Source organism: Tripterygium wilfordii, chromosome 14 (genome assembly GCF_013401445.1).
Source record: "Tripterygium wilfordii isolate XIE 37 chromosome 14, ASM1340144v1, whole genome shotgun sequence".
Lineage (NCBI taxonomy): Eukaryota > Viridiplantae > Streptophyta > Magnoliopsida > Celastrales > Celastraceae > Tripterygium > Tripterygium wilfordii.
In genome coordinates, this window is record NC_052245.1 from 4,012,543 (window position 1) to 4,035,958 (window position 23,416).

Consider the following 23,416-nt stretch of genomic DNA (forward strand, 5'->3'; position numbering starts at 1 on the left):
AAGATAAACCCAAAAGATGAAGAGGAGGTTGGATAAAAAGAAGATGCCAACACAAAGGCTATGGGCTATGGGCAAAATAACCAAGCTCTTTATGTTGCAGTTTGATTTTCAGTTGGCACCACCAAATATGATAGTCAATACACTTAGAGATAGAATAAGAGTTTAATTTCTTTCTAGAGTGAGAAAATCATATGAAGCGGATTCACGAACAGTAAACTCGGAGGAACTAGTGATAGAAACCAACCATTATATACGCAATGTTTCACAGAAACTTGAGTTTCATATAAATATAAAGCAACATACACTGGTAATGTTGGGAATCAGAGAAACAGCAGTACGCAGATTCCTAGCAGATGGAGTATGAATAGGCTTAACGAATTTATTCAACAGTATCTGTCAATAAGCTTCAATGACAAAAAGGTTAGAAGAAAATTTATACGAGGGACAAGCAATGTGGCTTCATCTACATACAAATTAAATGAACAACATAAAACACTTCAATTGACAATGGAAGATTAATTGATTGATAAAATCATGAACACATGAGCTACACACATACGTGTGATTCCAAGCAACAGAAAAGCTTACAGGCCTGAGTTGTGCCCAAAAGTCGAGTTGCTTCCACAAGTTTTTCGAGAATCTACATGTTATCAGCCAGATGAACACTAATACTTGAATGAGAAATTGCATCATCGCCTCTCGAAAATAACTCTGTATCACCTCCAACAGATTGGTTGTGTTTCAAGCGGAAGACATCTTTGTTTTTATAATGATCATGGGACTGAATTCTCCCTTTGTAACCATGTGCTCTACTACCAAATCTTTGAATGAAAACCTGACGAGATGATTTTGAGTTCTTGTCAACCTCATCAGTCTTCCCCCATCTTTCAGATTGCCCATCAGTGTCAGCCATGAGTTCCATCAAATTGCTTCTGAAACCCATATCTGAATATACTGTCTGTGAACTTTTTATAGCCCGGGAACTAAATTTACAGTCCACACCATCCAAGTTGTCTCCACCATTGTCCTCTGCCCTCAAACCAAACTGGGTACTTCTGAACTCCACGGGGCGCACCACTGTCTCCACCATCAAACATGGATTGCTAAACGTATTCCATGAATGAAGAGGAACCAATTTACTCAATGAAGTTAACCAATTAACAACATCTTTCATTGCAGGCCTTCGTTCTCTACAAGACCTCACACATTTAGCAGCAATCAATGCCAATTGCTTCCTAACGAAAAGATCCTTGAGTGGAGCAATTCTTGGATCGTATATAGCACCAAGCTTCCCTTTCTTCACAAGTGGAATCGCCCAATCCACAATGGAAGGCGGCGAATTGCTCATATCAATAGCTTTCCTTCCACTAATTATCTCCAACAACAGAATCCCAAAACTAAATACATCAGTTTTAGTACTCAAATGATTAGGTGTCACATAACAAGGATCAAGATACCCCATAGTACCCGCAGGTGGAGTTGATTTAAGCCTATAATCATCAACACCACACCTAAGTGCCAACCCAAAATCACCCAACTTGGCATTGAAATTCTTATCAATCAAAACATTAGCAGACTTGATATCTCTATGAATTATTGGTGGGTTTTGTGAGTGAAGTGTCTCTATGGCCTTAGCTATTTGCAAAGCTAATCTAATCCTTCTACCCCAATTTGGGGGTCTAGAATTGGAATGAAGGATGTCAAAGAGAGTACCATTGCTCATGAATTCAACAACAAGAAGGCGATCTTTGGTGTTGTCAGTGGCAAAACCCAATAGATTGACCAATCTTGGGCTGTGAATCTTTGACAAGATCTCAATCTCGTTATCGACTTCCTGGTTGATTTCTTGACCATTTGAAGGTTTCTTAACCGCGACATGTCGGCCACGGAGAACGGCCTTGTATACACAGCCATGGCTGCCCTTTCCAAGCAGATTCTGTTCAGAAAACCCATTTGTGGCTGCTTCAAGGTCACTGTAATGGAACTGTTGGATCTTGAAAGGCTTGGAATTTGTTGGGTTTCGTTGGATGTTAGGGGAGGAGATGGTGGCTACAGCAGATTCCGCGTTGCAAGTAAGGTATCTCATTTTAGATAACGTCTGGTTTCCAATGGAATCAACAAGTTGAAAGTTTAGCTTGCATGAAGAACAAGAAGAAGTTTATTTTTGGGGGGATTGAAGAGTCGTGGAGAGGAGATTAATTAGTTCAGTAATTTATACTTGTATACTATCATGATACTAAAAAGACACAGACTGCATTGAAAGGCCAAGGACGGCCCACCATGCAGTCCAGCCCATTCATAAGATCGCCAACATTTCCATGGATCCAGTCCAAGAACTTTGTTGGGTTTAGTTAGGGTTTTATGGACTGAACTTTATCCAGTCCAGTTCATGCAAGAGGATGGTTCAGATTATCTGCAGTTCAAGGTTTTGACATCTTGAGGGTTTTAGATTTACACATGGCTTTAATACGCTTTATATTTAATACGTGTTAGATTTATAGATGGGTTACCCTGGGCTGGGCTGGGCTGGGCTCGTATTGGCCCAACTCTAGGGCCTATTCCACTCTTTCTAATTCCTTATTCCTTATGAGAATATGATATTATTCTAGGATATGAATAAAAAGAGTGAAGAATTAAATTGGAAAAGAACATTCAATTATTCTGCGTATTTCACATAAAACCACACACGAGAAAAGAGAGAGATCCCAATGATACTTGAACTCCGATTCTATTGAAGTTATCGAAAAGATCGGTTCTATTGATTTGAGGAAGCAAACAAACATATGTGCATATGTTATTCTTGGCCATTCGCATGAACGTATATCGGTATATATACATATCCTATATGTGTGCTTAAAAGTTAGTATTTGGAACCTATAAATATATATATATATATATAATAATACTAATTTGATTATAACTTTTATTTCTAATTGTCGATGTAAAAATCTGCCGACCTACACGTTAGCAATGAGAAGATTGTGTCATAGACGGCAAACCTTAGAACCTACAGGAACGAAGGTATGGGGGCCCTTAGCTGTAGGGCTGCCCCTGAATTTTATTTTTTATGGTTATTTATAAAAAAAATTACCTAATTTCTCATTGATTGTAGTAAAATCAAAGTGAGAAACAAAATTATCAATTGAATGCATAATGACCATGTATTTACAATAAGTACTATAACCACCATAGTTGAATCCATTGATCCAGATCATTCATATGCAAAAAAAATTCATAAAGTTTTGTAATAAGGTTTAATGTTGTGTTGCTTCTTTTCATAAACTCCATGTTTTTCTAGGTTGGAAAAACAAATGGGAATCACATGACCAAACCACAAACAGAGATCAAACACACGATGACCATTGATTCAAGAAAACTTACTCTTCACCCCATTCTTATAAAACTTACTCTTCACCCCATTCTTGTACCCGTTGATGTGGAAAATCCCCATCCCCATCAATTGTAATTTCGATAATTTTAGTAAATGTAAAAATAAATAAATTAAAAGTAAAAAAATGAATATATGAGTGAAACTAATATAAAGTCAAACTGATAAGTAACATATGAGTATTATAAATAATATATGTAAGTGATAACGTATACGAATACGGGATGGGTTGGATTTAGACAAACTCGTTCCCGTACCCATTATTTTTCAAAAGTAAAAACATTTTTACCTGTCCTCGATCATTTAACTAATGGAAAGTAGTCATGTTATTTGGGGTGAGTCATGTGGGTAACCGTGAGATGTGAGTATTTTTTACATTCCTAATTGATTGTTGAGACCATTTGAATCATGATTCGTGATCATGTGTGTCTTGCAACTCATGCGGATCTCCGCAATTCATTTTTCTTTGGGGTTGACTTAACAGAAAATTATTTTCCCATGGCAGGTCTTGCCTCTCTGCGCCACCTATCATGCTGATGAGGGCATTGCTCTTTTTTCTTCATCTACACTAATAAGCTAATATACAAATGTAATAAGATAATATTCATTAATAAGTGTAAAATTTATATTTTTGTTGGTACTTTTTCAAATAAGTAAGTTGCTATGATCATCAGCTAGCAGTACCAAAACATTAACTAGTAAAAGACAAAGAGTGGTATAAATTATTACTAGAATTAATCCACGCAATGCAGCAATAATTTTTTATTAGCTACCACTAGCAGTTAAACATTGACTAGTCAAACACAAATATTGATATTAATTATTAGTTATAATAAACCCGCGCATAGCTGATTGCACACGCAATCATTTTTTTATTGAGTAACAGTCGATGGAGAAACGTTTGTCATACTACGTAGCAAGGCGCCTATTGCGGCGTACTCTTCAAACGCCCTTACGTCAATCTTGGACTTTCCGAAGGCAGGAAGGAAGAGCCAAATCCCGGTCGCCATGACGAATCCAGTGGTCAACGGTCCTGATATCACCCTCGACAATCTCCACCGTTCATCAAGTGTCATCTTCAATACAATCTCAATCGTCAAACAAATCCCATGTAGAATAAAAAAACCGCCGACCTCCCAAGTGGGCCTCACACGGCCCAGGTAGTAGAATATGAGTTCGTGCATCACACCCGACACCACAAATGTCATAAACACACCTGGCAGTGGAGCCCACTTCCTCCCAATCAAACGCGAACACGTTTTAACGGTGGGCACGTACACCGTGGGGCGTAAGATCCCCGTCACCATCAGATTCCACCTCTTCCCCCAGAAGTCTTGCAATGACGTGGCGAGAACCGGTTGGTTGAACTGCGGCTCGAGCTCCAGACCCATCAGGGTTCGAGCCAGGGTCGCACCCACGACTAGGATGATTTCAAGCAGAAAGTAAATGTGAAAAGCATAGAATAACAGCAAAATCTTGGGGTGTAAGTAGTCGCTGTAATCATAGATCCGCACAAAGAGAATTATAATTAGAGCTTTAACACCATAACCAAGGACAGGAAACAGAGCTTCTTCTTTGGGCTTCGAATTTGGGGTTTGTTGAATCTTGATGGGTAGGCAAGCGAGGGCCACAAAGAGAGGGAGAGAGATAGAGGAGCCGGAGGCAAGTGGGCCTTGATTGAAAGCCCAGAGTAGGAGCTTGAAATTGGCGAGCCAAGCAAGGAAGAAACCAGTGGTGCCACCAAGATGAGGAGAGGAGATGGTGAGTGGGAGGTAGAGAAAGAGACCCACTATCGGGAGTACAACCAAGATGAGTCTCTTGGGGCCTGGAGGGACAGTGTTGCTCATTTTGAAGCAAAAAGCGAGAGATGCGATTGCTGTTAACCAGACTCTAACGAACTTGTAAAACTCTGTCCACTCCATCTTTTTTTTGTCCTGAGATTTCTTGTCCTGTTTGTGAATGACGGGGCTGATAAATAGATGTCTTGTTTAGAGGATGAGGGACGCCTGATTCTTACGACGTCCGATGATGTGGGCCCCGACCCATCTAGCGGTTCGAAGACCCAATGTCCGTGGAGAAGTCATATGACTAATTGATTATTATAAATTTTTTTAAGTCACGTGACTATTATCACTATAATATATATATTTTTTCCCCTGCAGAACTTTATAATATATAGATGAGTCCATAGGCTTAGCGGTGGCAATGTTCTATCCTATCCGAATAATCGAATTTATTTTACCCGAATTAAATTAAGTTTGAACATAACTTATATATTTGAAATCTGCCTCCAAATAAATTTTTTTAAAAAAGGTTATCTTTGTTTATGCCATGTCAACATCTATTTGATAGAAATGGAATAACTTGGCATCAACCTAGTGATTATATCTTCGAACTTAGAGGTGAAAGATGCCCGAGGTCCGGAGTTTGAATCACGGTGAGAGGTAATTCCTTGGGGGTTTTTGGGTTCCGTGAGTTGAGGAACGATGGCACGAACCTGCTTCTTAGTCTTACTTATACACTAGACTTCGACTCAAGACTAATTAAATTGGTCTCTCGCTGTACACACGAGGTGCCCATCCAGAGTTTAAAACTGGTACAGGGGTCACTCCATTGGACTGAGGCCTTCTTGATCATAAAAAAAAACTTACAAAAAATTATGAAAATTTAACATTTTTTTTTTGAAATACCACAGAGAATTATGCTGGCGATTGAAATCGAACTCTAAACACATATATGCCTAACTTAATCGATTGTCAATCAAATCAAATCTAGTTGGTAATTTAACAACCCTTTGAGTGAGGGCTTCTTTAGTTAAAAAATGAAGTAAAGGCGCCTATAGTTGACGAATATGTTTGAAGGGCTTAAAGTTCATAACTTCATATTATTATTGTATAATGGAGCACTTATCCCAATAATATATTGAACGCAGAGGTGGCGAAACTTATGGAAGTGCATTAAATGAATGCATGCATGTATAATGAGTTGAAATATAAAAGTGTATTAAATAATCTATAATGAGTTGGAATATGTTTTTGGGGCCTTGGGAGTTGGGATTTATGATTCTTTTTCATGGGCATGAATTTATTCGATGCACGTTCAAAAGGTAGCCTTGACTCTTTGGGGAATCTCATGTTTTAAAAAAAAAAAAATTAGAGCAAATTTTAGACATGTAATTTGAAAAAATAAATACAGAATTATATTTATGATACAGAGTTTTGATAAAAAAAAAATACTACCCTTTTTCTCCTTTTTTTTATATTATTAATGGTTAATGCTTGAATTGATTCATTAATAAAATATTTTATTATTTTACTTAGAGAAGAAGAATTGTTATATTTGGAACAATATTATAATTTTAATGTGTTAATTAGTAAGTGCATTTCATAAATCGGTTTTAACTCTTTTCATAAATCGATTTTTCTTATATTCAGTTAATTATTTTTTAAGTCGTTTAGAATACGTGTCAATTATTAAAATACTCAGAAAGGTCACATGTCAGAATAATAAACACTCAAAAATACATTTATTGTATAATTGTTAAACACAGCTGCTTTGAGAGAGAAGATACATTTTTTTTTATTTTTAATATTAGTATGAGAGTGATTTAAGATCTATTGTCCCGAATCAAATAGTAAGCAATAAACTACCTCTAGATAAAAATTTTAAAAAAAAAAAACTCCCAATTTTTTGCAAATAGCTTAATAGTACTTATTCTTTTGGGATATCCCATTTTGTGTTGAACTAATTATAGGTTAGGTATTAATTTTTTCTTTTAATGTTTACCCATAAAAAGAAAATAAGTGAAAATTAAATTGAAACACCACAAAAAAAATTAGTTGGGCTCTAAATCAAATCCATCCTAATTAAACTAACATAAAAAATTAAAAAAAATCCAAACTAATCAATTTGGTGTTAATTGAAATTCTTGTTTCTCTAGGTAGCTATTTAATAAATTGTCTAATTCAATTGTTTTTTGACCGACAAAATACTTATAGAAAGAGAAGATTTAGTATACAAAATTTGAAGGATATAAAATTTAGGCTCTATGCCAACATGTAAACATGTGATTAGAAGTCTCACAAATGTGCTAATAATTTATTGTCTTAATATTTTATGTTTAGATGAATTTCGAAAGTATATATCTTAGCAAGACACACCCAACTATACAAGTCTATGCAAACCGACACTTTTTCAGTCATATATATCTCCCCAACAATATATATATACTAGAGCAATGGTAACTTTGGGAAGCACTATCCCAACCCCCTACTTTCAACCCCCTACATTCTCTAGAGTTACCTCCTAGTTTCAATCAATCTATCAAAAGGTACTGCAACACTACTTTAATGACTTTTTCCAATCTCATCCGTTGAATGACTTTTCAATGGTTTGAAATTGTCCACGTTGCAAAAGCATCACCTTTTGCTTATTCGTCCTTGCATCGTAAAACTCGTCAGCCCCTTTTTTTTGACCGTTCATGTATTCAATCCATCACTCTCTCATGGACTCCAACTCAATATATATTCTCTGTATACAATGTGATATTGCATGTTCTTCATCATGCAGAGAGTTGGACATATCTACCACTACGTATAGCTCCTCCATCACCCTATCTACGTGTTGCCATTGCTATAGGGCACGTAAATGGTAATCACTACGTCAAAGTTGGTTTGACAAGGAATTATCCAATGCCTCCCATCACACCCGAATGGGTTCACTGTAGACATACTTGTGCAGCTGCATGGGTGACTCCGTATGCGGAACGATTAGATGCGTACATGCACTCATATGGATTCATCAAATCTTCATCTGACACTTTTATTCATGTACTTGAATAAATTATTATCTATGTCTTACAAAATTATGAAATTAATATAAAAAATATAATTTCTCTTTTCTTTACACAAAAATTAAAAAAAAATTAAAAAAAACAAACAAATAATCTTAATCAAAACATTTAAATTAATAAATGTATATATATATTCTCTGCCCTATGTGTGTGTATATATATATATATACACACGTAATATATATATATATATATAGGTATATATCTATATATATGTGTGTATGTATGTATATATCTATATATATGTGTATGTATATGAGATGAGATATGATGAAAAAACATGACATGACAAGACAAATAGTGACAACCTAGGGGGAGGGGGTTTAAAATAGGGGGTTTGTTTATCAATTTTCGGTAACTTTCCTTCATGATTCCGGTAACTTTCCTTCATGATTCCTCCCAACATTTGCTGCACCAACTACCAAAAGCACATGGTCTCCTTAAAAAGAAAAACTTGATAAACAATTCTTTAATTAGAACAATGGTACCATATTGAATCCAAAGGTTGTCTTGGGTTTGATGATGTGGCGAGAAAATGGGGGTTATGTATGACTTTAGAATATATCGAATCCAAAGGTTGTACAACACACGATATTTTATATACATCATATGAAAGAAGGTAATAAGTAATGAGTTGGATTAATTGTTGGGGCTCGTGATTGTATCGAGGGGTTTGTGGGGTGGCTAAGTGGTTTAAAACTTTTAGTTAAGGTGGAGTGGGATATCCTTTTTATGCAAATCCAACTCATTAATATATTGGATTCGTTTGGTAGACAATTTTGACAATAACATATATGCTAACATATATTTTAAAATACATCGTGTTAATTAATGATGGATTACTTCGTGTTAATTAATAATGAAAGATTCTTTGGAGATTATGGATTTGATTATTACCTGAGGTCGTATATAGAATTATGACATGTGCTTTTTTGAAATTGGGACGCGTGATTTGTGGGCTATTATTATATGAGTCCGTGGTTTTACTCAATGCACATTTGAAAGGTCGTGATTATGCATTTCCTGTCAAAAAGAAATTTAAAAAAATATATTGATTATCTATTATGATACAATTGTCTCTCCCACTGACCACTAATCTAAAATTTCTTGGAGGTTTTTGGTTTTGGTCCCTTCAATACCTATTTTAAAAGCTGTAGGGGCACTTCCAAGTTGAATGTGCAAGCTCTGTGCTCCATTAATGGGCGATGGGGTTACCAAGTTTCCTCAAGAGTTGGCGTTAGTTCGAGCAAAAACGAGAAAAGCCCTGACTTATCTCAATCGCTTTGCCGCCAAAAAGCTCAAATTAGGACTTTAAACTCACTATGATTAACTTTGGGGTTCGGTTTGTTTTACAACGATTTTGAAATCTCTCAAGAATCATTGATACCAAACGAAACCTAAATAGGAATATGTTATCTTTTAGATGTGTACTGAATAAATTTATTAGGTCCACACCAGCATTTCTACTACTTTCCAGCAGAAATGCTTTTGGCCAGTCAAACGAGCATATTATGACATGTACTCCGAGAAATTTTTGAGAGCATAAAATGGTCTTTTTGAAATGCTCCCATTTTGAAGCATTTTTGTAGCATTTCAATATTTATACCTATTTTGCCCCGGTATTACATTGTAATTCCCATTATAACCTTGGCCCTTTTAATTCTCTCTCTTCACTTTCATCATCATGCTGGGCCACCTTGTCTCTTCCGTTGACCAGAAAGTCCACTTCAGAAAGCTCCGACGATTCGATCGGAGTGAGAGAGAGCTCCGACTTCAGTTTGCTCGAAAGAACAATTATTTTTATTGTTAATTTTTCTCTAAATTGTAATTACTAATTTGTTAAATACCCTATTGTCCCCTTCCGATTGAGAAATCTCTTGCCCTCTTTTTGGTGTTAAATACGCACGTGCCGATTTGGACCTTCGTGGATAATTAATAAATAGATATGTGAGTTAATTAATTAATTAATAATCTTTATTTTATAAATTAATTTTTATGTATAAATACATTTATATGTCAGAATATAATACACAATATCCCTGCACATAATTTGTCAAAATATGCTACACAACATAAATGTTACCAATAAAAGTACAACCAAACACCATCAAACATTTCCGTAACATATCCACTACTAAAATTGTCCGGTATTTCTATTAAAAGCCTTCTCCAGGAGTGAATTCTAGTACTGTACAATTGGAACAACATAGGATAATCAATCTCCAGGGCTACAAGATAATGGAGGGCTGAAGCTGGTATTAGAAATTTTGTCTCCAACAAATGTCTCTGATACAGTAATTTACTGCCCTCAAGAGGCTCTGATACATTTACTTTGTGATTGTTTTCTCCAACATTAAGAGGAAACAGGGGATTGTACCAATTAATGTTGGTATGCACCTAAACTGTACACGTTCCCAGCAAGCTCCTTCCATTACCTGCATGAACAGGGAATACAAGACCCCATTTCCAAGCCGATACCCTAAAAGTCGCAGGAATGAATTTCGAAATTTATCTATTATTGATTAATGTATTAAGTCGTCCCCCAATTCTCTCCATACAGCCACTTTTTGGTGACTGGTGATAAGAGACGAGATCACAGGCAGGCACAGGCACTTTGGCTTCCATGTCTTCGCTGATCGTTCCATCCTAGTTGGAGTTGTCCAGAACAAGCACGTTGGCATTCTCCGTGATAGGTTTGTTTTCTGTAGAAAGAAAATGATGATATTATATCAACTATATGTCTGATTTCAGGAATAAGAACTTTTAGCTACATGACCACCAAAATTTAGCTGTGAGATGATTCAGAATGTCACTATTTGGGGACCATATTCTCCTAAGGCCCCCATCCCGACATATTAGTTTCTTCCCTCTAGTTTACTCAACTAGGCTGTAGAGCTATTAAGATACAAAAACAAGCGAGGGAGCAATTAAAAAGTGATAGTTAACGAAGCTTACATAACTTACATTCTGTCATACATGCATGCTTTCGACATTTCGAGCCTCCAATATCTTTTGCATCGCTTTGTGACATCTGAAATATATCACTTTCATCAAAGTCACGGACGCACATCAAATGCAATCATAAAATAACGAACTCGGTGAGATACTACATTCTAGTCAACACAATTTCTGCAAGAAGATTGAGTAACAAAACGTGATGCAAAGGTGATACCTCCAAGGGAGATGGTCAAGGAACATAGATGGGGACACGGTAATATCATTGAAGCTTTCTCTGTTAGCTATATAGGCTTTGTAATCATCTGCCCCACCTTGGATTATCCAGTCTTTGCATAGTGGTACCCTGAAGTTTCTATGTTGAGGTACTATATGAACTACAAGGCCTGCCAAAAACATCTCCAGTGGATGGTGAACAGACCTATTTTCAGATCTGGGGACAGTTTCAAAGAATTTAGATACAGGATCTTCCAATGGATTGTTATCAGCAATCATGTCATGAAAAGGATTAGTAGATTCATCATCATCAACATGTCCTTTTCCGTCATCCTCATTCCAGATGGAGTACTCTTGACCATTTTCCAAATTCTCTGTGGAAAATATCAAAATCTTTCATCAGAAAGATGCACACTCAAAGAAGTCCAATAGTAAAATATAGCCTGAAAACATAGAGAAAATCTTCTGATCACAGGACAAAGTAAGGAACGAGGAAGGCAAGATATTGAGACTAATTAAGACTGACCCCCATAGATGTGATGCACATGTGCGCTGGGATGAATTTTTGATGGATCCTTTACCTCCGTCCCGCTAAGTTGATACTTGCTTGCTTTGAGAAATGAGCGTGCAAGTCTGAAGATCAAGGCCGTATCAGTACTTTCATCCTGTGAGAGTGTTGTAATTACAGCTGCACGAAGCCTTAGGATTGCTCCCACAGAAAGGCGTGCAGAAAATTCATTGTTGTATACAATGCTGCAGAAAACTCAAACATTCATAACAAGCAAAAGAGTGGCTCATAGCAAAAAAAAAAAAACCACTTTTTTGAAACTTCTAGCAGCATTAATGGCATTCAAATTACCTTGTAACAAATTCAGAGCATGCACTCGCAACAATGAAGTCCACGCAAGGAAGAGCCCCATATGTATAGACATGTAAATTTGCGAATTTGCTATAAAGCTGCGCACAAAGAATTAAATAAATTCAGAGCTTGGGTTATTTATCTTTACTTACGAGTTACGATCTTTGTAGAATATATTCAAAGTATTTTCAAATCAACCAAGTCACCAAGAATTTTGTAAGCTCTGTATGATGAGAAATCTTTTTAATTATTTGACTCAATAAGACACTAAGACAACAGCTAAAGTATCATGCTCTATAGTCAACTAGCAATATTGCATAACCAAAATAACTATTCATGTGGTGAAAAACATTAGCATCTCCAGGTAATTTGGAATTTGGATCTTGGATTCATAACACGGAAATTTATATCACTATCACATGTCTGCATTACATTACACCTCATATCCCATGTCTCACCAAGGAGTGGTACATAGGTAAATGAGATGATAAAGAGAGAGAAGAAGGGCTATAGCTATCCCCTTTTTGCTACATTTCAACTAAAAATGAGCCATTTGGCTTCCCCTGTATACTAAATTAAAAATCTTCCATTAATCAACTCAAGCCGTATTTTTCTAAAGTTTTGGAACTTAAATAAGAAATCAGCATACCCTATTTAAACTAGGATGAACATATAATTTATAGTGCCTCAGCTCTCGAGCAATGCTTTGTTATTTGTGAGCACTAAAAATTCTATATGCTAGACATTTGTTTTTATTTGATACATGTTTTATTCTATTAATATTTTACTTAAAAATTAAAATTAATGGTTGATTGAATTATTTATTTTATAAATTTATTAGAACATATTTCTTCCAAATTAATTTATATCTTTATTCATGGCATTGACTCAATAGCTTAAAATCTTGTTACTTCAAGGAACCATGCATATAGCATAACTATCTATTAATTTATAAGAACTAGAATTTAAGAATTGAATTACAAATATGTTACAGTAATGTATAACTGAGTTTTGTGTACCTTTGCCCTTCTATTTAACAAGACAAGGTAGTAGAGTCACAAGCAAAATTCCATTGGGGAACTCTAAATATGCATATTCTTTCTGAAATGTGTTATATTGCAAGTGAAAATATGTAAACTTTGGCTACTGCCACAATCAAAAAAGTAAATTGCACAATCATTAGCGGTAATCAGAAAATATCATTCAGAAGCACCCGTAAAACAATATATTTCAAGCAATATAGTGAGATAAGCATATCACTTCAATTGAGAGAATCCATACTCTTAGTCCTAGCATTGTAGCAATGGCGCCTCCCAAGGAATGTCCCACTATACGGAGATCATATCCATCGCACTCACATCCAGCTCCCAGCAATGAAGAAAGGAAGCCAATTGATTCAGGTCCTGCATCTCTCCGTTCAATTCCATAAATGTATCAAAGTGAATAGAAAGTAATTTCCATTTATATCATCAAAATGTCCTCATTAAACAATTGAGTGAATGTGCCACAATTTGATCACGAGCAGTTGAACAATCGAATGAACGTGTCGCAATTTGATCATGAACAATAATTTGAAAATACATTTTCTACATTAATAGGCCACTAATGAATATGAACACTACTTCAAAAGGGAGAAAAAAAAAACAAAAACCTCAACTCATAATCATTGGGAAATGCCACCACCAAGAAAGTGCACAGAGAGAAAGAAATAAATAAATAACTAAAACTAATTAAAAAATAAGATAAAAAATCAATGGTGACAACATAAGCCAAAATACAGGGATGTTTTCCAGCTGGAAGTACTTAAGTTTACATTACATGGTACGGACACCTCACTGAGACATTTTGGACATGTTTATAGACACAAGATGAAGATGGCTTCACCACTTACTTTGTGGTTGGATGACCGATGACCATCTATTTATTTTGTTACTTTGTGATTTTTTTGTGAAAATAATTTTGCCTAAAGGCTATTTTAGTTTGCAGTTGTTTTATTTTATGTTAGACCTTGGTTATGCTCCACTAGCATTTCCATTATGTGCTTTGTTTATTTAAAACTATGAGGATATTGTTATGCAATAGAATGATGATGAATATTTTGACAGCTAAAAATTGAAGCTAGCCTTTTTCCTCTTCTAGTTCTTGGTTTACGCTCTTTTCTACTCACGTTTCATCCTTTCTTATAGGTTCAATTCGATAATTTCTAGTGCAAGTCAATTCCAATTGCGCAGTGTTGTATTCACTCCACCATGGTCGCAGTAAACAATCTACCATACTGATATATGCAAGGAGTGCAACTTATTAAAATTAAAGTTATAGGAGTTAACATAGTTGCTTGAGGCATAAAAAAAGCTTGTAATTATGGAAAGTATAGTCATCTAGAAGGATTGTTTTAACAAACAAGTTTAGAGAAGCATGGAGAAAATACATAGAATTATTACCATTATTGGCGGAATTTCCTTCAATATGCATGTAAAGATCCCGTGCAGCCCCAACTATACCAAAATGCCCATAGTGTGGGAAAGATGATTCCACACTTTTCTTCACATCAGGATCTATGTAACTGCTACTGCAGACAAAATAAGAGGTAAGCGTTCAGTCCAGCACTTTTTTTTGGTAAGCACTCTTAAGTGCAAAGTGCAGCTTAACAAAATAAAAGGTAAAACGAATCACAGCGATGACAAATTCAAACAATGACAACATACCAACTACATCATAGTAATTCATACTGTTAGAATGAAAAAGAAAATACACTTCTTGGAAAAGTGAAGCCCACAATGTTGGATCAATACAGAAATTCGGGTGAACACCCCCCCCCCCCAACCCACAAAGCATAGACATTAGCATGTCTGCCAGTGGCGATGTTGAAGGCAATTCCCAATTGGACACTAACAATGTATCAAATCACCAAAGTCTGTATACATCAAAGAAAAAAATAGTATGTTTCTATCAATGTGTGCTAAGATCTTGTTGCCATCTAAAAAGTGCATGATAAAATGATTTCAAGCTTCAACAGATCCTCTCACATTGATATGTTAGAGAACTCGATCAACTTAGACTTCACAAAGTAGCCCTCCTTTATAAAGTGCCACCAACCAACTACCTTCTCCCCCAACTTCGCCCCCACCCCCAAACTCAAATAAAATGAAAAGAAGAAGAAGGAAAAACAATTCGTAGAACCCTTAAAACAAACGATAATAAAAACTACACAGACCCTTGGACTCCAGTTCAACTGCTAAGCTGTATATTAGGTTCCTTAATATCTAAACTTACTAGTTCACCAAGCCAAGCCATGACTTTCAGCGATTCAGTTATCCACTAAATTTATTGACGCATATTTCAATTATTCGACTAAAATAGGCATCAATAAATTCATTTTACAATTAGTTTGATAACAGACATTATCGACGAAATTTTACTAAGTCGCTTTTCATTAACTTAAAACAATACATGTGGGATTATTAATAAGTCAAAGCTGCATCAATCCTTCAATTGCATATGGAAGAACATTGAAAAACATAAACTTTTACCATAAGCCCGTGAATTAAACAAAAAACTGGAAAAAATACACAAACACAATTATTATTTAGATTAGTTAGAAAATAATTGAAATGAAACCATTAGAGAATGAAAAAGATAATGAAAAAGTTTATGCCATGATGCTTAGCATCAAAGTTCACTTTTCTTGTTTATTGAGAAACAAGTTACAGTTGTGCAAACAACTGAAAGCAAAGAATATACAAGTGACGAGAGAAAGAGACATACTTTATCAATCCATCTAAGTCTTCCACAGAAAGGGGGCATTCCCTGCCTAAGCCGTCAGTAATTAGATCTTCAGGGGTCTCAGTACCCCGTACTGCAATCACTACACATCTTATATGATGCAGAACCACAACAAAGTATGCAGCTTCACGCTTTTTCTGAAACATGGAAAATTGGATTATTTAAGAAATAATCCAGATGCATAGAATATGGAAAGTCTATAATTTGCATATTGGACCAAGAAAAAGCACCACAAGCAGAAGATATGAACAACCATTCCCCTTTAGTAGCCAAAGTGAGAATCCTATACTACTGAAATCTCTATAATGTTATGCCAACAAGCCAAGGTATACATGAAGATACAGATGCATACAAGTCATGGATTTAAGAAATCCTTCCACCACCGACCAACGCTCTCTTCACCTCCTAAAAAGAAAGGCAACACAGTACACAAGAAACATTTCCATAAGTGGAGTCAATAGGTGATTCAGAATTTGAATATCAAACATCTGATAGGCACATAAGTTAACCTAGTCTCGACCAAAGACCTCCACATCTAGTAGCCCTCTACCTGCGAATATCTTGCAAGATCAACCTTGATCTAGACAACAAAAAGCTCACTGAAAGAATCTTAAAGGCCAAGAGAGAATTGTGTTTGATGTCTTCTACAGTCTTGTCTTGTATTTACCCATTATACTCTTATGATAACTATTAATTTTATTTCATTTCTTTTTGGAAAATTTTGGCCATATGACAACGGAAACGGGTTACATGTATTATACTAATCATTCAAACAATTCATTAAATAAGTACCAACAAGTTTACACCTTTGCTACTCCAAGCTACAAGCTGAAATGTTGTCACCCTAGTAAGAATTCTTTCGATTAAATATATAGTTATTCTGAATGGACTGCTCAGTTATGGTACATCATAATAGGGATTCTGGGCATCCAGTGGGTTCTTCAAGCAGTATCAGAGAGGAATTGAAGACTGACTTAGGCTTATCCAGATCAAAGAATCAAAAAGGCTTGATTGACCTAATCCCCATGGTTACGGGCTGGATTAACTTGGATAGAGAGCAATAACAGGCTTTTATTGGGGTGTAACCTCATGAATTTTTTTGTTGTTACATGAAGAAAAACACGAAAATACTGCAGTTGCAAACATGAAGTACCAAAAAATGAAATAAATTGTAAGTAATTAGTAACCATTGAGACTGTTAGTGATCTACTATTATCATTTGATCGAGAAATGGGCTCAAGCGAACTCTTATAGAATATTGAAGATATTTTGAAAGAAAAAAAAAGAGGTATGTGAGTCAATGATAAATGCAAGATCTCATTAGAATATTTGGGTTTAACGCAAGATCAAGCATATATGATCAGTTTTGGGGGAAGTAAAGATTGATTTCATCATCTAATAGGATGGTTAGTCTCCGATAAGTTCAGAAAAGAAAAGAAGAGGATAGTAAACCAGAAAAAACATAGAAACAAATAATATCACTCTGTTAAACCTAGTTAAGCCAACATTAGAATTAACTAACCTGGCAAACGCGTCCCTTGCGAAGAGCTTCAGGTGGCACATCAACATACTTTAGAAAGGCTGCAGCATGACCTCGCCACCAATTATCGCCATGAAGTCTAGGTCTCCTGAGAAAAAAAAGGAGAAGAATATGCATCTCCAATCAAAAAGGATTTCGGGTCAAAATGGATCTCTTAGATCAAAAAGTGTGCGACATATGCATCTTTTTCAATATTGGTGAATGGTGCTGCAACTGAGTTCTTTCATTCATCTAAAGTAGTTAGATAGAACAGTCTCAAATGGGCTTTTTGAATGGGCCAAGATCAACAATAGGTCAGATTCCGTCACAATCTCGAATCTGTTGTATGTTGATGATACTCAGTGTTTTTGTGGAGAAAGTATGGAGCAAGTTATCAACCGTCACACCATCCTTTTAGGCTTTGAAGCTATCGCTGGTTTGAGGGTGAACTTAACCAAAAGTAAGATCAATCCATTGGGTAATACAACGGATATAGAGGATCTAGCAGCGGCAATCAGATGTGGAGTTAGCAGCCTGCATACAAATTATCTTGGGCTTCCCTTGGGTGCTAAGTATAAAGACCAAAATATCTGGACCTCTTGGTAGCTGACTTTGACAAGAAGCTCTCTGGCTGGAAGAGGATCAAAAGATGGGAGGTTGACGCTTATTAAAAGTACACTCCCTAAAATTCGAATATGGACACATGAACATATAAGATATTTGTTAAAAATGACCTGTTACGAGTCCAAGGAGTCAAAGTCCCTTGTCGGTAGAACCAAGCACAAGAAAAACATATCGGACTTCTTCCAACGTCAAGTAATGGACCCTGAATCATGTAGCAAATTAAGTCCAATTAACAAAGATAACAATTAAATGACAATGTTAAGCAGGTGACATAATCATACCGTGTAAGCACCTTCAGCAAATGTATGGAAATTGAGAGCCCACTTAATCTGCTCTTCAGGTGCCTCCAACCCTTCATAACTTTTTGGGGATTCGCTTTGCCTCTGCAATAATGCTAGACCTGTACACGTAAACGTAACATTTCCCAGTGTCATAGAAAATCAAGACAAACAGACAAAATCGAAATAAATACTTGAGATGTTATCTATATAATTAATGGTTAGACAAGCAAAAATCTTATAAAAGGAAATAATAATTTGCAGATTTCGAAATTTCTTCCTGGAAATGAACAAGCCATGGTGTTCTCATTAACACATAATTCAACAACATGAGTGCTACATGAAAAGCTACTTGGTGCCCACTACCAGGGTTCTCTTCCACCACTCAATTGCAAGTTTGTACTCCACCAAGCCGTTCACTGTTCACATCCATGCCCTTGCTCAATTCCCTAGCAGTTCCTAGTTGTATTTCCTCACATTTCTTTATTGGGGAATTTCTATTCTTACATTTAACATGTCTAAAACATCTTAAAATTTTCTTACAAGTTACTTTCAATTAGCTCACAACAAGGTTGGATATTTTTATCCTTTTTCCTGAATAAAGAGCTCATAATTTGAGGACGTCCTTAACAAATCGCAGAACAATATGAGTTTAGGGTCGTCCTAAACACAACAATATGATGACAAGTTAAAATCTTCCCTAAGCAAATAACTGGGTATAGTCCTGAATTATGGTTCCTGTTATGGATTCAGGACAAGCCCATAGACAGCCTTTAAGATTTTAGAAATATTTCAGAATGACCTAGCGCAACCTAAGATCTGAATTCTCATTATAGTGCAGGAAATGCATTATGCATCTGACAAAACCATGTTTCTACTCATTCCAACCAAATGATTTTGACGTGAAAAGGAGTTTCATTCAATAACACACCCTCATACATTGAGTAAATAGTCCCTTAGGTTGACAATGATTGACTCAAATTAACTATCAGAAAACCCCAGGATAAAATTTTCCATATTGAAGATATGATAGTCTTGCTCTTGCAAGATTCAACAAAACCAAGCCATAATTGGAATTATAACTATGAAAAGAAAACTAATAATAATATAAGGGAGAAAACCAAGCCAAGGCTTTTTGGTTTGGCACAACCAGAACTGCAAGTCACTATAACAAACCTGCCAATAGTTCCAAATGTCCAGTGCCCGATGCACGATAGGTAACTAGGTCCCCCAATAACTGTGCCACTGAATAAACTTCATCCTCTTCTGATGTACTCCTATATGAATTGGAAAAGAATGTTGAAAACTAAAAAACTATAATAAATTAAGATCATAGAATATTGCCAAAAAATGCAGAGTAACGTACAAATATTCAACACGTCCCAGACAGCACAAAGCCTCACGTATACCATGATCAAACACCTCTTCATAATGAGCTTTCCATGCATTATCTTGGGTTGCATAAAAAGACCTCCATCGTAGAACCTCAGGTCCCACAAAACATTGCAATAATGCAACAAAATAAACCATGATCATGAATAGAAGGAGCAATTTTGGCTTTTGTTGGTTACCAATTGAATCTACCCCTGCATTGCGTTGGCAAATAGAGTTTTACCCTTTCATAAGGAAACAAATCAGAGACATAAAGAGAACCTCACATAATAACAGTTAACCAATAAATGACCTGCCAGCAATATGCAGCAAAACCAAGGTATAAATTCATTTGCATATAACAAATGCTAAAAAATAAAGCAAAGGGGTGAGCAGGCACACGAAGCCACATGATGGCTGGACAACAATTTAGGGTATAAGAATGTACTCGCACCCCCTTCTCTATGAGGATACACATCACTGGAATGGATGAAAATTTAAAAACAAAGTATAAATGAGAAATTTAAATTATAAAAAAAAATATGATAAAGAAAAGAATGCAACATCTTACCAAAAAGACAATCAGTGGATGTTACATCCCGAGAAATATGTTTAGCTAATTGGAACACAAGGTAAGTTGTACCCACAACTTGCAGCACCGTAATGACTACGGCAAAACGGCTCCACCAAAGCCATGATTTGTACCTAACCTAATCAACAAAAAAGGCAACAATTTTTCATCAAATTAGATAGGAATACTAACTGTGCAAATTCCATAAATCAAGTGGAAGAGAGAATGCAGAAGAGAAATTCTGGACTTTGAAGCAGCCATTGTCTCCAGCATGCTTTCATATAATCACAATCAATTTTCCATCCGCACATTAAATTGAGAGAAATATGATACATACCCGTCTCTGAAGGCGAATGACAGTGTCGGCAATTGTGGTTTCTAGGGGAGAATCAAGAATTGTCCTGGCGGTGGCTTGCTGTGCGAGTGCAGAGCGGACCATTGCGAAGATTTTGAGCGCCCCAGCCAAGGAAACAGCCACTACAGGGACCATCCTTCCACGGTCACAAGAAAGGAACACGAGATACCCTCCAACGATCACCACCCCCAAATTGCACAGTCCCAATATTACAGCGCTCAATCTCAGACTCTTGAACATTGACATCCTCATTGCCTTATACGATTGATCAAGGAAGCTTATACCGCTGAATGCAAATTACGAGCACCATTGCAACCTCAAAAGTCATAATAAAAGACATCAAGAAAAACAAAGATTAAGCAATCCATACCTCAAAAAGATATTCGACCAAGAGAAAGCTCGGGCTGAATGGAAAAAAGACCCGTCTAATCTAGCTGATCAATATCGACGACGAAGAGAGTCATACTCATGAGAGGAGAGTTTTGGGGAAAAAAATATTGATCAGCTAAATTAATGATTTCAGGAGAGTTGTTTTAATTTCATACTTTTTATACACGACACTTCGGTTCGAACCCTAAAGCCTAAATTCTGTGAGAAAAATTTTATTTGCAAACAATTAAAATAATAGATTTACACTATTTTTAAAAATTTTATATTTTAGATCAATATCATTGTTTACATATTAACTCTTAAACTAAAAATAAAAAATAAATTTACGTTTACATATTGAATTAAATAGTAAATCTACACCAAAATTCTCCAAATTCTTGAGCTGTAATTTGAGTTTGGTCTTCTTCATCCTCTAATTATTGTTAAACAAATGGGTTGCATTCATTGCAAGTGTTGTAGCCACTACCCATCATCGTCATATGGCGATTAGATTTATTGTCTAAGGATGCCAAGTTGGTGGATGATGGTTCATTGATAAAATTTTGAGCAGTTTAACACACAAAATTGGACATGAAGAACAAGTATAGACACCTATTGATGCTTTATAACAATAACTTGACCGATCTTGTTCCAGAAATTATCAAAACCACATACCCAAAATAAGAATTTACAGATTTGAGAAAAAATTTAGACTTAAACGTAACCTATAACGAGAATGGTTGCTCCGGATTGTTTGAGTTGCCTTGGGCATTTTTCGATGGGTTGAAACAACACTACATGTTGTCTTGAGACGCAAAAAATGATAAGGGATGTGGGTTTATTTATGTATGTAAACTTAATACTTTTCTATCTAAATTTTACTACTAAAGGACAATTTTGTCTACTCATTAAAATTTAGGTGTAAACTTATAATATTAATGTAAGTGGTGTAAATTTTATATTTTAGTGGTGTGCAAATAACATTTCTCATTCTGTGAAAATTGAAGACTTAGCAAGCCTTGGAATATCATAGTACTTATTCAACCATCAAATTTGCAGGCCTGACTATTTTAATGCAATTGGTACTTTTTTGGATCAACATTATATACACCCCAAATTTTACTAAATACATCACAATCTTAATAAATCTTAGTTAAAAATATAACATTATCAAGTACACCTCTTTTTTTGTTTTGCTTTTCTAAAAACACAATCTACACCCCAATCCCAAACCCTAAATCTACAATTCAGCCATGGTTGGCAACACCATAATCTACACTATTAAGTATTAACATCATCCACCTCCAAATCCTCACTATCAGTCTCAAACCCTAAATCCCCATGAGTCCCAAATAAATCACTACGACCATCATCACTTTGTCCCTAGAGTAGTCATCGGGATCCTTCAACTATGCCATGGCTAGTAGTACCACAGCTGATGTAGTTGAATCTAACCGAGTCTCACCACCGGTAACCATGCCTGTGCAACAAAATACCAATCCTTTCATACCCTAACCTCGACATAACTGATATAGCAAATGAGTGCTTCGCTCGTTGCCTTGAAGTCGAAGAGCTTGTGAGTGAGCTTGGTGATGATGGCAATGTCATGTCGGAAGACGAGAGAGAAAGAGGGCTCTTTGTTCAGAAGCCCTAAAAAGAAGTTACTGCTACACAGTGCGGTGGTGGCGACGGCTTTTCCCCTGGTCTTCGTCTTCAGTCTCCATCGAAAGTAAGTGAAGAAGAAAAATGAGTTAGGGTTGAAGTTGAGAACTGGTAAGGATAGTGGGTGTTTGAAGATTGGGCATTTTGATGAGATTTTAGGGTGTACTTAGTAACTCGTAGGGTGTATATAGCGCTCATCACTTTTTTGTTTAATGGATATCAATAGTGCATATTGGCAAGGTGAATTTGGCCAATTATGTATCGATTGTCTCTTTGGTTGCACCCCGGCCTTTTCGAACTGCACCCCTTTATATCCACATTCTACACCCCTCAAAGAGTAAAGGGTAAGACAACATAAGTCGGGGTGTGGTTAGTAAAGTCTGGGATGTGACTAAAATTTACCTATCTCTTTTCTATACTCGTGTGTGTCTTAAGTTAGGACGGCAACGGGCCGGCTACCCTTCCAATTAGAAATATCAAAACAGTTACTATTTAAGATACTTGTTAGTGCAAAAAAAGGTGCAAGGCCCAAGGGGTTGGCCAAGTGCCAAGGCCCACAACTGTCACCTTACCGTCCTCATCCCCAACTAAAATGTCATATCAACAGGCCCTCA

At 36.1% G+C, this 23,416-nt stretch overlaps 3 protein-coding genes across 7 annotated transcripts; all 3 read right to left on the reverse strand.

Moving 5' to 3' along the window:
* Window positions 1-412: 412 nt before the first annotated feature.
* Window positions 413-2,190, reverse strand: LOC120015760 (serine/threonine-protein kinase-like protein At3g51990). The gene has a single exon (XM_038868308.1). The coding sequence runs from the start codon at window positions 2,084-2,086 to the stop codon at window positions 641-643; it is 1,446 nt and encodes a 481-aa protein (XP_038724236.1). The 5' UTR covers window positions 2,087-2,190; the 3' UTR covers window positions 413-640.
* A 1,864-nt stretch (window positions 2,191-4,054) lies between these two features.
* Window positions 4,055-5,346, reverse strand: LOC120015761 (acyl-CoA--sterol O-acyltransferase 1-like). The gene has a single exon (XM_038868309.1). The coding sequence runs from the start codon at window positions 5,308-5,310 to the stop codon at window positions 4,261-4,263; it is 1,050 nt and encodes a 349-aa protein (XP_038724237.1). The 5' UTR covers window positions 5,311-5,346; the 3' UTR covers window positions 4,055-4,260.
* A 5,133-nt stretch (window positions 5,347-10,479) lies between these two features.
* LOC120015467 (diacylglycerol lipase-beta) lies at window positions 10,480-21,340 on the reverse strand. Of its 5 annotated transcripts, none has more exons than XR_005471762.1 (16): window positions 21,142-21,340; window positions 20,754-21,057; window positions 20,417-20,555; window positions 19,841-20,060; window positions 19,651-19,751; window positions 18,478-18,596; window positions 18,307-18,398; window positions 17,576-17,681; window positions 16,036-16,190; window positions 14,712-14,839; window positions 13,552-13,673; window positions 12,271-12,368; window positions 11,993-12,164; window positions 11,413-11,785; window positions 11,205-11,271; window positions 10,480-10,942 (listed from the first exon to the last, which is right to left on the reverse strand). XR_005471762.1 is itself a non-coding variant. In XM_038867916.1 (16 exons), the coding sequence occupies exons 2-15, from the start codon at window positions 21,021-21,023 to the stop codon at window positions 11,211-11,213; spliced, it is 2,091 nt and encodes a 696-aa protein (XP_038723844.1). In that variant the 5' UTR covers window positions 21,024-21,057; window positions 21,142-21,338; the 3' UTR covers window positions 10,480-10,942; window positions 11,205-11,210. The 5 variants fall into 5 exon arrangements, 4 of the variants coding, with proteins under 4 accessions (XP_038723844.1, XP_038723842.1, XP_038723843.1 ...); XM_038867916.1 differs by having other exon boundaries at window positions 11,938-12,044; window positions 21,142-21,338; XM_038867914.1 differs by having other exon boundaries at window positions 11,196-11,271; window positions 11,938-12,164; window positions 21,142-21,338.
* Between the last annotated feature and the right edge of the window lie 2,076 nt (window positions 21,341-23,416).